The following is a 12,833-nucleotide window of genomic DNA, read 5'->3' as shown; positions in this document are numbered from 1 at the left end:
TAAAGCCTTTTTAGCAAGTGAGTGTATAAAATGGTGGAACTCACTACCACGAGTAGTTAAGGCAAACATCATAAGATGCATTTAAGGGGATAAACATGATGGAGCTTGATAAAGGGTGGGAGGAGGATCAAGTGGAGCATAAACAATCATAGATCTATTTGGCCAAGTGGTCTGCTGTGTGCAGAAAATACTTTGAATTTGGCTCAAGAACCACTATAGATACTCAAGATTATCCAAGGAACCACTCTGGATATACAAGATTATCTACGGAAACACTCTGGATATATAAGATTGTACAAACAGAAGTCTCCTTTTTCCGTAACTATCGTTTCTTTATTGTCAATTTTTAAATTTTCCCACAACCAAGCTTGAAGACTGATGAGTTACCACAAGGCTTTTCTGTTCTGCAACTATCCATTTCTTGGCGCAAGATGGGTCATAATCACTTGGTTCCCATTGGGGGAGTACCTCAATGACACGCTGGAGAATCCCTCTTGGAAGTTCCCACATAAGGATTTACCCAGCAATCGTCAGAAGGGCAAACGCCCCCTGGACAATTGCACTGGGTTGGGACAAAGCGATTTAAATCGCAAACTTCGGATGGTTCCACCAGTTTTACACTGAAATAGTTGGAAGGGAAAAGAAACCACTTCAGAGTAATTATTTTAAAGACCCAGACCAAACTCTCCGACCCACTTGGGATCCACCCACCCTGTGACAACTGGGTCCAGCTTCCCCAACCCCTAACCGCAGCCCCCCCCCCCCCCCCCCCCCCCCAAGTCCTACTCGCCTCCCAATCCCCAATCCAATGTATGAACTCCCACTCCCCCTTAACTTTAAACTTACCTTCACTTTTCAATAGTCCCTTTAAATCTGCTTTACAGCAGCTAGAGCCATAGTGGACGTGTCCTTCCTCGTTGCACTCCAATTACACCACACCGATGCAGGTTGGGGGCGCGCTTTGCTGCACCTGTCTTACCGAACCTGATTGAGGGAGGTCGGGCAAGACGAGGGCTTTGGAATTCCAGCAACGCAAGTCCCTCTGGAGAGGCAATTCACCTGCGATCGCCACTCCAAGGAAGTTAAGAGCCGTTTTGTTTAATTTACCAATCAATATTATACTGGGAATTTTTATTTTAAAAGATATGGCCTCTTCCATAACACTAGCTGGTTTGTATTTCCTGGGAGGAAATCTCAGAAAGATACTTTACAAATATCTAGCCAGCATTTTGTAAGAAATTAATTGTATGTATTGAGAATTTGTCAGTGGATATGGGTTTAATACAATATGTGGTTTGCAGGTGGTTAAGTCCGAGCTCTCGAATGTTTTTGAGAGTATTTGCATTTGTTCTTCCTTATAATTGATTAAATTAAATCAGAAATATGACTGGGGGAGGAGTACTGTATAACTACAGTGACAGTAACAGGTTCTGCGTTACATTGAGCATGATCTGCATTTATAATTCATACGCAGCAACATCACAAACACTCCCAAGTTGGATTGAGCCAGAGGTCAATGTCAGAATAATCTTTCCAAACATTTCTCAAACATGTGATCTAAACACAAAATCAGAAGCATCTGGTGAAGAGCTGGCAAAATGCCAATTACTAGGAGTGGTATCATTTCATTTTTTAAAATATGATCTATTTTGATGAACATCATATTTGAAAATAAACAAAGGGCCATAACTTCCAGACTCCCCAGCATCGGATTTAGGGGGGGGCACCCTAAAGATGCACTGGGAATTCCTCTCAGAACATCCCAGGTAAGGGTTGGCACAGCAACTGTTCCCCTGCTGCATTGGGAAATAGCCAAAAATGTAACTTAAATCGCTAACTTTGGATGGTTCCAACAGGATTATGTTAATAGCTACTCCAAAAAGGCTAGAAGAAATAAAACCTCTTCTAACTTGTGGGTAACTATTTAAAACACCCAGACCGACCCCCCACACCCTGCAGGGTATATCCCATGGGCCCGACTCTCAATCCCAAACTGGGTGGCCCCCTCCCGCTGACCCTGGGCAGCACCCTCCCCCTCAACCACACCACCACAACCCAATCCGACTGGGCACCACCCCCAACTCGAACCCTGACCCAGCTGGACTACGCCCACAATCTGACCCGAACTGTGAACCAGCTGGACAACTCTTTCCTGCCCCCGCCCCCCTCGCCCACCACCAATACCCACCTCCCAATCCTCCGGTTTCCTCCCACAGTCCAATGATGTGGTTAGGTGGATTGGCCATGCTAAATTGGCCTTAGTGTCCAAAATTGGCCTTAGTGTTGGGTGGGGTTACTGGGTTATGGGGATAGGGTGGAGGTGTGGGCTTGGGTAGGGTGTTCTTTCCAAGAACCGGTGCAGACTCGATGGGCCGAATGGCCTCCTTCTGCACTGTAAATTCTATGATACTGACACTTCCACTCATGTATCAGAGCGACATCTTAAATATTTAATTTTCTATAATTGAATTGACTATGTGTGGTTGCCAAATTAACAGAAAGATTCAGGTTGCAACAGGTGGCCACACAATTCATTTGTTTCTGCGGAGAACTGTACCAAAAGCCAAACACAATATAATCCTGTTTCATTAGAACATTAAAACATGGGCGCATGGTGTCACAGCGGTTAGCACTGTTGCATCACAGCATCAAGGGACCAGGTTCGATCCCGGCCCTGGGTCATTGTCCGTGTGGAGTTTGCACATTCTCCCCTGTCTGCGTGGGTCTCACCCCCACAACCCAAAGGTGTGCAGGGTAGGTGGATTGGCCACAGTAAATTGCCCCTTAATTGGATAAAAGAAATGGGTACTCTAAATTTATATTAAAAAACATTAAAATATGCCACTTAAACTGTTAAAAAGAATAACATTTAATAAGACTTATAATTTTGGCTAATTGAAGCATCATACTATTCCGTTAAACCAAAAATATCAAACCCGTGGACACATCCATTTCCAAGAATATGCTTGGTTACATTCCTGGATCCCAAGAGAAAATATCAAACATTTGAAAAGGATACAGAAATATCTAGGGCTGAACCACCAAGAAAGATAAGGAGCCAGGGTAAAGATTGCAGGATGAACTCAGGTGTTTTCTCATGTGCCAAAATGGCGGCAGCATACAGTACACCCGCCAGAATTGAAAGGATCAGAGCCCATTTCTGGAGACTTTTATCAATCTTCCCCCTAGACTGTAAATTAGAAAAATATTTAATACATTAAAAATTTCAAGCTTTGTTACTTTTAAACATGACTACATTAAAACACTCCTGCCAGCCATCCACTTGCTATGCTCCAAAAACATGAGGCCATCCAAATTTCAGCTATCCGTGTCCTTATTACCGGGACAGCACAGTGGTTAGCACTGCTGCCTCACAGGGACCTGGATTCAATTCTGGCCTTGACCTTCCCTCGTGTCTGTGTGGGTTTTCTCCAGGTGCTCCAATTTTCCTCCCATAGATCAAAGATGTGCAGGTTAGCCCTGCCAAATCTACAGTACTCCCACTGGGCGGCCACAGCCGAGAAGATGAGGGGATGCATACGAGAACTGAACATGGAATGGATGAGGCTGGAGGAGTCCTCCTGCAAGGGAACGACCCTCCAAGCCCTCGCCACTGCAGCGCTCCCATCCTCCCCCCCCCCCCCCCCCCCCAAAGTACACATCCAGCCCAGTGGTGGTAGCCACATTTAAGACGTGGAACCAAATGAGGCAACATTTGGTCTAGCCAAGATGTCCTCCATGGTCCCCATCTGCATTAACCACAAATTCTCGCCTGCCATGCTCGACACCACCCTTAAAAGATAGAGACAGGACGGGGGGGGGCGCTAGCAGTTAGGGACCTTTACATAGGGGACAGACCCGCGACCTTGGACGAGCTGATGGAGGACCTGGATCTGCCGACGGGAAAGGAACTCGGGCACCTCCAAATTAAACACTCTCTCCACAAGGAGACGGCTAAGTACTCCAGGGCCCTAAGAGACACATTACTGGAGGAAATAATCAACACACAGTAAGGAGGGGGGACTGTGGCAACATATACAGACGATTGCTGGACAGGGCAAGGCTACCACTGGATGAAGCTAGGCGGAAATGGGAGGACGAATTGGGGATGGAAGAGGGTTGGGACTCTGGAGCGAAGCACTGAGCAGGGCCAACCACCTTCTCCTGTGCAAGGCTAAGCCTCATGCAGTTTAAAGTGGTGCACAGTGCTCACTTAACCAGAAGCCGAATGAGCAGATTCTTCCCAGAGGTGGAGGACAAATGTGAACAGTGCCAAGGAGGCCCGGCCAACCACACCCACATGTTCTGGTCTTGCCCCAGACATGTCGGGTTCCAGACAGCCTTCTTCGAAGCAATGTCCAAGGTTGTGGGGGTGAGGGTCGAGCCGTGCCCGAGAGTGGCAGTCTTCGGGGTATCGGACCAGCCAGATCATATGGGGAAGAGAGCTAATTTGCATCCCTAATCGCATGCCGGAGAAACCTGCTCGGCTGGTGATCAGCAGCACCACCCACAGCTGCAGACTGTCTGGCAGACCTGGCGGAATTCCTCTACCTGGAGAAGGTCAACGACACCATCCGAGGGTCAGACGAGGACTTCCACAAAGCGTAGGGGCCATTCATCAGCCTGTTCCAAGACCTATTTGAGGCCAATAGCAACTAGGAAGGGGGGGGGGGGGGGGAGTGAGGGAGGTAGACAAGGGAAGGCACACACATGAGAAAGGGGCAGAGGGAGGGAAGGGAACCCAAGGGAAGCACAAAACAATGCATGGGGACAAGGGGAGGAGGGGAAGGGCCATGCATGCCCCCCCGTCCCTAAAATAAAAACTAAAAGCCCCAGCAGAAAGAAATGGAGCACAATCCGGGGCGCCCAGGGCAGACAGCAACACTAAGAGGAGAACTAAACTACTAATGAGGGGAGGGGAGGGGGAGGTGGACCTCAGGTAAAAACTGTTGTAAATAAGACACAAACTTGTTTGTAAATACCAGATACACATGAGCTGTTACTCTGTAAAAACTGGAAAACATCACTTAAAATATTTATTTTAAGAAGATAAGTAGGTTAGGTGGATTGGCCATGTTATATTGTCCCTTAGTTGCCAAGGATCTGTAGGTTAGGTGGGGTCCTTCCCTAGCTCTGTAATCTCCTTCAGTCCCACAATCCACTGAGATATCTATACCTCTAATTTGGACCTTTAATTCTGCCCTAAGTTCCCCCAATTTTAACTACTCCACTGTTGGTGGCCATGTCTTCCGCGGCTAGGACCAGAAGCTGCAGAACACCCTCTCTAAACCGTACTTTCTTCTGTTAAGACACACTTTAATATCTCTCTCTTTGATCCTTTGGTTGTCTGCCTTACATGTCTTTGTGTGAAAGTTCATTATAAACATTTCTGTGAAGTGCCTTGAAACATTTCATTCTGCTAATGGCACCATACCATTGAAACCAGGTGTATCAGAACAACTTTAAATATTGGCCACTCCCAACGTTGACCCGGAAAACTCTTTCCAACAGCAGTTAGCTGAACAAATTGGTAAATCACATTTACCCTTTCTACCAGAGTTATATAAAAAGATACAAAACAGAATGAAAACCATCATGGCCATCACCTCCAGCACATAAGGAATAGCAAAGGTATTGCTTCATAACCAGAATTTGATGCAGAAATCCTACTATTGCATTCAACAAAATGTAGAAATGTCCTAGGTATTTCTTTCACTCAGATTGACGATTCCTACTTACTGCCTTTAAAATCAGTGGAAACTTTGATGTCCAGGCAATGAACACTGCAATCACCCCCAGCGCATAACCAATGATTTCTGTGTTGTCCTACAAAAACAAATAATTTTAAAAATGAACCAATCATTAAAATATTAGTTATATTCACAGATGAAGATCGTGCCACAGCCAAACTTTACAGGCATATCTTAAAATATAGAGAAACATCTTTCAGGAAACGATAAAAAGAAATGCAGGCATGCCTGTGATAGTTACTGATCTGTATAGAAGGTAAAGGCATATCCAGTAAACAACAACAACAAAAAAAATCCTTCTCATATCTAGGAGTACCCAATATCAGATTCAGTGTAAGTACCAAGAACGTAACAAAGAAGAGCTGGTTTATGCCTGTGAATTTATCGTAAATCCTGAAAGACTTTGAGAAATCGCGAGGGCATTAACATTGCAATGATCTAGAAATAAATATAATCTCCTCAGAGGAAATGTCACCCTTTTCTACAATTTGTAGGGAAGGTACAGCCAGAGTGAGCATTAACAAATATATTGTCATAAAATTCCTGAGCCAAGGTCCAGGCGTTTACACCAGCTCTAAGTAAATACCACAGACAGAAGGAGGAAGTATATGAATATTTGCTACTTGTCTTTCATGTAGACTTGTGGAGCAATCCAGAATCTCGAGACTATTGCTGCAGTTCCCTTTATATTCAAGTTACAGAAATCAATCTGACGGAAACACTGCCTACACGTCTCCAGTGTTTAAGAAAGACAACAGCATGAAGTAAATTATGTTCAGCTGTAGTCAGTACAGTACAAGTGTGACTACATTGAATCAAACAACAAAAAATTAAATATATTTCTCTGGAACTTGCAAAGCCATCATGCTCGCACTGGTTCTAAAAAAAGCAACTCATTCAAGTTCCACACTGCTGCTGCTCTTTTCCCAGACCTTTTTTAAATTTTAAAATGTATATTTGTCAGAGTTTTTCCATTCTTTATTTTAAAAAACTTTTTTTTATCCACTTTCCTTCTTTACAAAAAAAAATTCAGAAGGTTGCTTCCAGCATTTGTTTTAATAAAAGTAGCCAAACCCTATAAACTCAACAGAAAAAAATTATATTGCTCTTTTCCTTTACTCTTGGTGATTATTTTAAATATATGCCTTCCAATTACAATCAGGGGAAACAAAACTGAGTTTTCTGATACTTAAACAATTTTGCTCATCTATCCTCATAGGTCTGGTTCCTCTTAGGTCTGGTATCACCTTAGTAAATCTTTATCCATTCCATGGCCAAGACCGTATCAGCCTCCCTGAACAGGCGCCGGAATGTGGCGACTAGGGGCTTTTCACAGTAACTTCATTAGAAGCCTACTTGTGACAATAAGCGATTTTCATTTCATTTCATTTTCATTTCATTTCATTTCAAGACCAAAAACTGGGCACAGTATTTTAACTGCACCCTAATTTTCAAAGCTAAACGGACTTGTGCAAGAGAACACCCAATAAATCTTTTGGCGTGACCATGCCTATCCATCATGACACGTTGCTTCATCACACACACTGAAGCTGGTTCAATTGTATTGCATCTGTGATCATTATGTAAACTTGCATAATAGTTTGATGAACAGCCAAAATAGTTTAACCATTATTAAATACAAATTCTATTTATTCCTATAATTCAATAATCAGCACAATGTTGTAGTTTTCCCTATTCATATAACATGTACCAATTCACACCGGTTGTGAATTTTTGGTTTCCACATAAACTGAAAAACTGTTCACATTAATGGTGATCAACAATCAGGGCTTGGGAATCAGAATTTCAAATGGAAACTTTGAGGCAATATCAAATTAGAGAGTGAAGTAAATGCAGAGAGAGTCTGCAATATACAGGAAGACATTAATAAACTTGTAGGATGGAACTACAATAATAATAATAATAATAATTACCGCTTATTGTCAAAAGTAGGCTTCAATGAAGTTACTGTGAAAAGCACCTGTTCTGCATTACAAGCCAGCTGTTTAGCCCACTGTGCTAAACCAGCCCTGGTTAGAGCAGTTAATTTTGTTCAAAAGAAGAGGAACAGAGGATGCATTGCAGGTGAATGAGATAAAAAAGAAACCAAAACTCTAGGGGTCAATTCCAACGGAATAGAATTAAAAAAGTTATACCAAACTCATATAGAACTTTCTTTAGGCCACATTCTGGACAGTTCTGGTCTTCATTTCATAAACACTACATAGAGGCACTGGAGAAGGGACAGAGGAGATTCACTAGAATTAATCCAGAACCAAGAATGTACATCTACTAGGAAAATTGAGCAGGGTAGGGCTTTTTTCTAAGCGTGAGGGGTGACATGATAGAGGTCTTTAAGATTATGATAGAGTAAAAACACAGGGAAGTTGTTTTCATTTGCAAGTGAGTCAAAGCTAGGGGCCATAAATATAAGATAGTTACTCATGAATCCAATGTGGAACACAGGACAAAATTCTTTACACAAAGTTGAACACTAACACCAGGAGTAGTTGTATTTAAGAGGAGGCTAGATCAGTGTTTTTCAAACTTTTTTTCCGGGGACCCATTTTTACCAACCGGCAGACCTTTGCGACCCACGCCGGCCGATCTGCGTGACCCACCGTTTACTCTTACCTTGTTTATTGCTGACAAAAATGAAGGAAATGGTTTTGGGTCCCTTTGGCCCCAATGGTCCCTTTGGCCCCCCGAACTTGAAAAAAAAAGGCTGCGACCGTATAAAACAAAAAAATGTGTCCGCACTGCGCATGCGTGCCCGATCATCGGTGTGCATGCGCATTGTTTTCCGCATGCGCACCGATGATCGGACACGCATGCACAGTGCGGCCGAATATTTTTTTATCTGTTCCTGGCCATTTTGAAGGCTGCTTGCAGCTGGCATTATTAAAAGCTGGCTGCTGCGGCTGTTGCGCGCAGATTTGCGCGATCAGGAGCACCGCGACGGACGGCTCCGTGACCCTCCCGATACCTGCCCGCGGGTCACGCCCCCGAGTTTGACAATGCCTGGGCTAGATAAACACATATGGGAAAAAGGACTAGAGGGCTGTATTGATGAGCTGTACAAAGAAAATTGAGACTCTCATGTGGAATATAAACACCAGTTTGCACCTGCTGTGCTGTAAAAACTTTGTAATCATCAGTACAATTTTCTGGGAACTAATTTTAATCAAATGAGAAAAATAGACCAAGATAGCAAATTAGGACATTCATAATGACCTGGTAACAATGACAGGTTTCAATTATGTGAGATCAATGGAAAGCAAAACTCCTGGCTTGGAATAGACAGACAATTTAATGCCTCCCAAGTGCAACAACTGAAGCAATTCAGTTATATCTACAAAGATTGACAGACCATTTAGATTAGCAACTGGAAAACTAGACAAGGCTGAAAGCACAGGACTTCATTCAAACTTTCCTCTGAACCTGCAAGGTGTCCAGATGATTTATGTTTGGGTTAAATGAACAGCTGGTGTTCCACATCAGTACTACTTTACCTGAAGTAATGTGGTAAGCAGTTTCCTTCTTGGTCCACGAATATCCACTTGAACAGCAGGGGAAGCCCAACAGTAGTAACTTGTGCCCATTGCAAAAGGTAAGCAAACCATGAACATGGCACTTCTTCTTCTTTTATTTCTTAGTCTAAGCTGATCTGATTATATAATACAAACAGTGTGACAAACTGGGAGATGTCCTTGTACAATTACATTATAAATACAAAAAACGGCATCATGTTGGGTGATGTGCCTTGTGCCTTACTGCATTCATTTGGAGCTCATATTGATTGCCTTTGTGGGTTGTGTGAATTGGCCCGAGGTGTTTTTTTTTTAAAAAGCAGTGGGGGCTATGATGCTTAATTTGCAACATTAAACTATACAGGACAATGCACCAGCTAGGTTTTCCTGCACATCTGTTTTGTATGTTCGTAAAAGGGTATATCTGTGGTTTGTGTATTACACAATTACATGCCAAACAAAATTCAAAGATTTCCTAGAGTACAAATGTTTCCCAACATGTTTCTGCCCTTGCTCAAAGGTAGAGGAAAGGTTTATGAAAAGGGTGGTTGCCCTCAAGTGATTTGAAATATGACTCGGTGTCTAATTAAAAATCAAGCAGAAAAAAAAAGGATTTCTAATTAAATTTTTCAGGACTCAGCACTTCCTACAAAAACATAATTTTCAAAACGTCATCCTAAATTCCATGTTTTCTAATTGCACATAGCGTTCCAATATGAATATCAAGTATACCCCACAGCTATACATAGAGTAGAATAAAAGACAAGTCAACAATTTCTATACAAATAGAAGTAAAGTACTAATTTACAATCGTAAAAGTATGGCTATGGAAATGTAACAAAACTTAACATATACTTTTAGAGTACACACCCACTACCGTACAAATGTTGCATTCTAAAACAATAGGCAGTATAGAAGCTTCAGTATTGAAGCAGAAATGGAATCGGACTATTGAGATAAAAAAAACAGATTAATGGCTTATGCACTGTTTGAAACTTATTTGTGGAGTGGCAACATCAAAATCATAACGGATAAATCCTTCACTTTAGATTCAACAAAGAATCCAACATTTTGAAGTTTACTCGGTTAGTTTATCTGAAACACTGCAGTGAATTTTGCAGTAGCATCCACCTCACCATTGCATGTGGTAGCGATATCCACATTCTCGAGTAAAGAGATTTCTTTTGAATTATGCTTTGGATGTACTAGTGAATATCATATTTAGCACCTGTAGAATTTGACTCCCTCACTATTGCAAACATCTCTCTTCAAACCCTTCCTATCAAACCACTTATAACTTTAAAGACAATTAAGCCATTTCTCAATTTTTACTTAGTTAGAAAAAATAGCCCGGGCCAGTTCAGTCTCCCTAATAGTTACAAACTCTCAGTTCTGCTATCAGCCGCGTAAATCTTTTTAATAACTTCCAGTGTTTCAACATCCGCTATGTAGTATAGAGACCAGAACTGAGCACAGTGCTAATGCTTCCGTTGACAGAGTTGGTGCACACCACTGAATGTACCTTAATTTTGTAAATTTCAAACATCTTTCTCACCAAGTTTTATTTCCCACAAGTAGCACACCGCTCAAAAGTTCCACATCTCAATCTTAGTGTTATCTTTAATGTGTTATCCCTTCCAAAATATCTGTGCTCATCTTTCCTGCAGCTCCATGTTACAACCTTTTCACAGCACTCAAATGGCCCTATTCAATGTCACAATTGTATCCCATGTGACTGACCACAGTACGCTCTATATTGTAGAGTGGAACTTAAAGGGGGCAATGACGGTTTTGTCCACCAGTTAGAGGGCCATCAAATTCTGCCCCTAACCTTCCTTGATCTTTCTGCACACTTTAACTCTCGTCAACGATTTTCCTCCAATGCCTCCCTTCTATTGTCTGGCTGAATCGATAGCCCAGCCTGGAAATGAACAGAAAATCTCTTACAGACTTCCAGTGGCGGCCATGGAGTGAGTGGTCGCACACGTGGTGGCTCCCGCTCAAGATAGATTTTTCCGTTCTTGTCCCACCCGAAGGGTGTGATATTTGAGGCAAAAGGTGCAGGAGTGCCCAGGGAAGGTAATACTCCTCTGTTGTGGCTGGTGCATTGGTCAGCGGACAAGCAACACCTTGAGAAAGAAAGTGCAGTTGGAGCAGGAGGGGTTTCATGGTGTGCCACAGGGAAAGATGGCAGAGGTTGGGGGGGGTGGGGGTGGGGGGAGCGCTGCCTGCCCAGTAGTCGACGAAGCAGTTGGTGGAGTTCTTGAATAACAAGCTCCAGCAGCAGAGGAAAGAAATCCTGGAGGAGATAGCCAAGGTGGTGGAGCTGCTGAGATCTGGGATTGTGCGAGTGGAGCAGAGGCTGGAGTCCCAAGGCTGGGTGATTCAGAAAGGGGAGAAGGCTGTGTGGGAGCATGAGGAACAGATGGCCTCATTGGCGGTGGCGTTGGGAGTGATGTGGGAAAGCTTGAAGAGGCTCCAGGGCAGCACGGTAGCATTGTGGATAGCACAATTGCTTCACAGCTCCAGGGTCCCAGGTTCGATTCCGGCTTGGACCACTGTCTGTGTGGAGTCTGCACATCCTCCCCGTGTGTGCGTGGGTTTCCTCCGGGTGCTCCGGTTTCCTCCCACAGTCCAAAGATGTGCGGGTTAGGTGGATTGGCTATGATAAATTGCCCATAGTGTCCAAAATTGCCCTTAGCGTTGGGTGGAGTTACTGGGTTAGGGTGGAGGTGTGGACCTTGGGTAGGGTGCTCTTTCTAAGAGCCGGTGCAGACTCGATGGGCCGAATGGCCTCCTTCTGCACTGTAAATTCTATGATAAGGTCTATGATAAGGCTGAGGGAGAAGGTTGAGGACCTTGAGAACTGCTCCAGGAGGCAAAATGTGAGGATTGTTGGGATGACTGAAGCCATTGAAGATGTGGAGGCTGCTGTGTATGTGGCGAGTATATTGGAGAAATTGATGGGAGGAGGGGGCCTTTGACCAGCATTTTGAGGCGGACCGAGCGCACAGGGCGCTGAGGAGGAGGCTGTAGATGGGGGAGCCGCCGGGGGCGATGGTGGTGCAGCTGCATCGCTTCTTGGATAAAGAAAAGATTCTACGTTGAAAGAGGCAAGCTAAGTGTACTTGGGAAGGGAGGGAGCTGCTGATGTACCAAGATCTGGGTGCAGAGTTGGCGAAGAGGAGGGACAGGTTCAACCCGATAAAGGCTGTCTTTTTTGAGAAGGTTGTGAAGTTTGGAGTATTTTACCTGACCCGACTGTGGGTGACTTTTCAGAAACAGGCTTTATTTTGACACGCCAGATGAGGCGACGGACTTTGCGAGGGACAATGGACTGGGGGGAGCGCGAGGACATTGAACTTTGGAGGAGTTTTGTGTGCTTGTAAAGTGTTTGGGGTGGATATTTTGGGCAGGTCTTGGCAAGGGAGCAGTGATGGCGAGTTTGCCTTTAGTTACTCTTTGGGAGTTCAAGGTCAGGATGATCGGGATTGGAGGGGGGGATTACAAAGAACAAAGAACAAAGAAATGTGCTGCACAGGAACAGGCCCTT

General features: G+C 43.8%; 1 protein-coding gene across 5 annotated transcripts in view; it reads right to left on the bottom strand.

Annotated features, from left to right (window-relative positions):
• The window catches only part of tmem44 (transmembrane protein 44), a 51,979-nt gene that overhangs the window by 24,942 nt on the left and 14,204 nt on the right, over positions 1 to 12,833 (bottom strand). For all 5 annotated transcript variants that reach the window (XR_011934472.1, XM_072474299.1, XM_072474296.1 and 2 more), the window contains exons 4-6: positions 9,263 to 9,417; positions 5,740 to 5,826; positions 3,020 to 3,190 (exon numbers count right to left, since the gene is read on the bottom strand). Coding sequence is in view for 4 of the 5 variants with exons in the window: in XM_072474299.1 (XP_072330400.1) it covers positions 3,020 to 3,190; positions 5,740 to 5,826; positions 9,263 to 9,417 (413 nt within the window). In the remaining variant the exon portion in view is untranslated. The remainder of the gene's footprint in view (positions 1 to 3,019; positions 3,191 to 5,739; positions 5,827 to 9,262; positions 9,418 to 12,833) is intronic.

Source organism: Scyliorhinus torazame, chromosome 14 (assembly GCF_047496885.1).
Source record: "Scyliorhinus torazame isolate Kashiwa2021f chromosome 14, sScyTor2.1, whole genome shotgun sequence".
NCBI lineage: Eukaryota > Metazoa > Chordata > Chondrichthyes > Carcharhiniformes > Scyliorhinidae > Scyliorhinus > Scyliorhinus torazame.
Note: the sequence above shows the minus strand (reverse complement) of the source record. Positions and strands in the feature narration are given on the sequence as shown.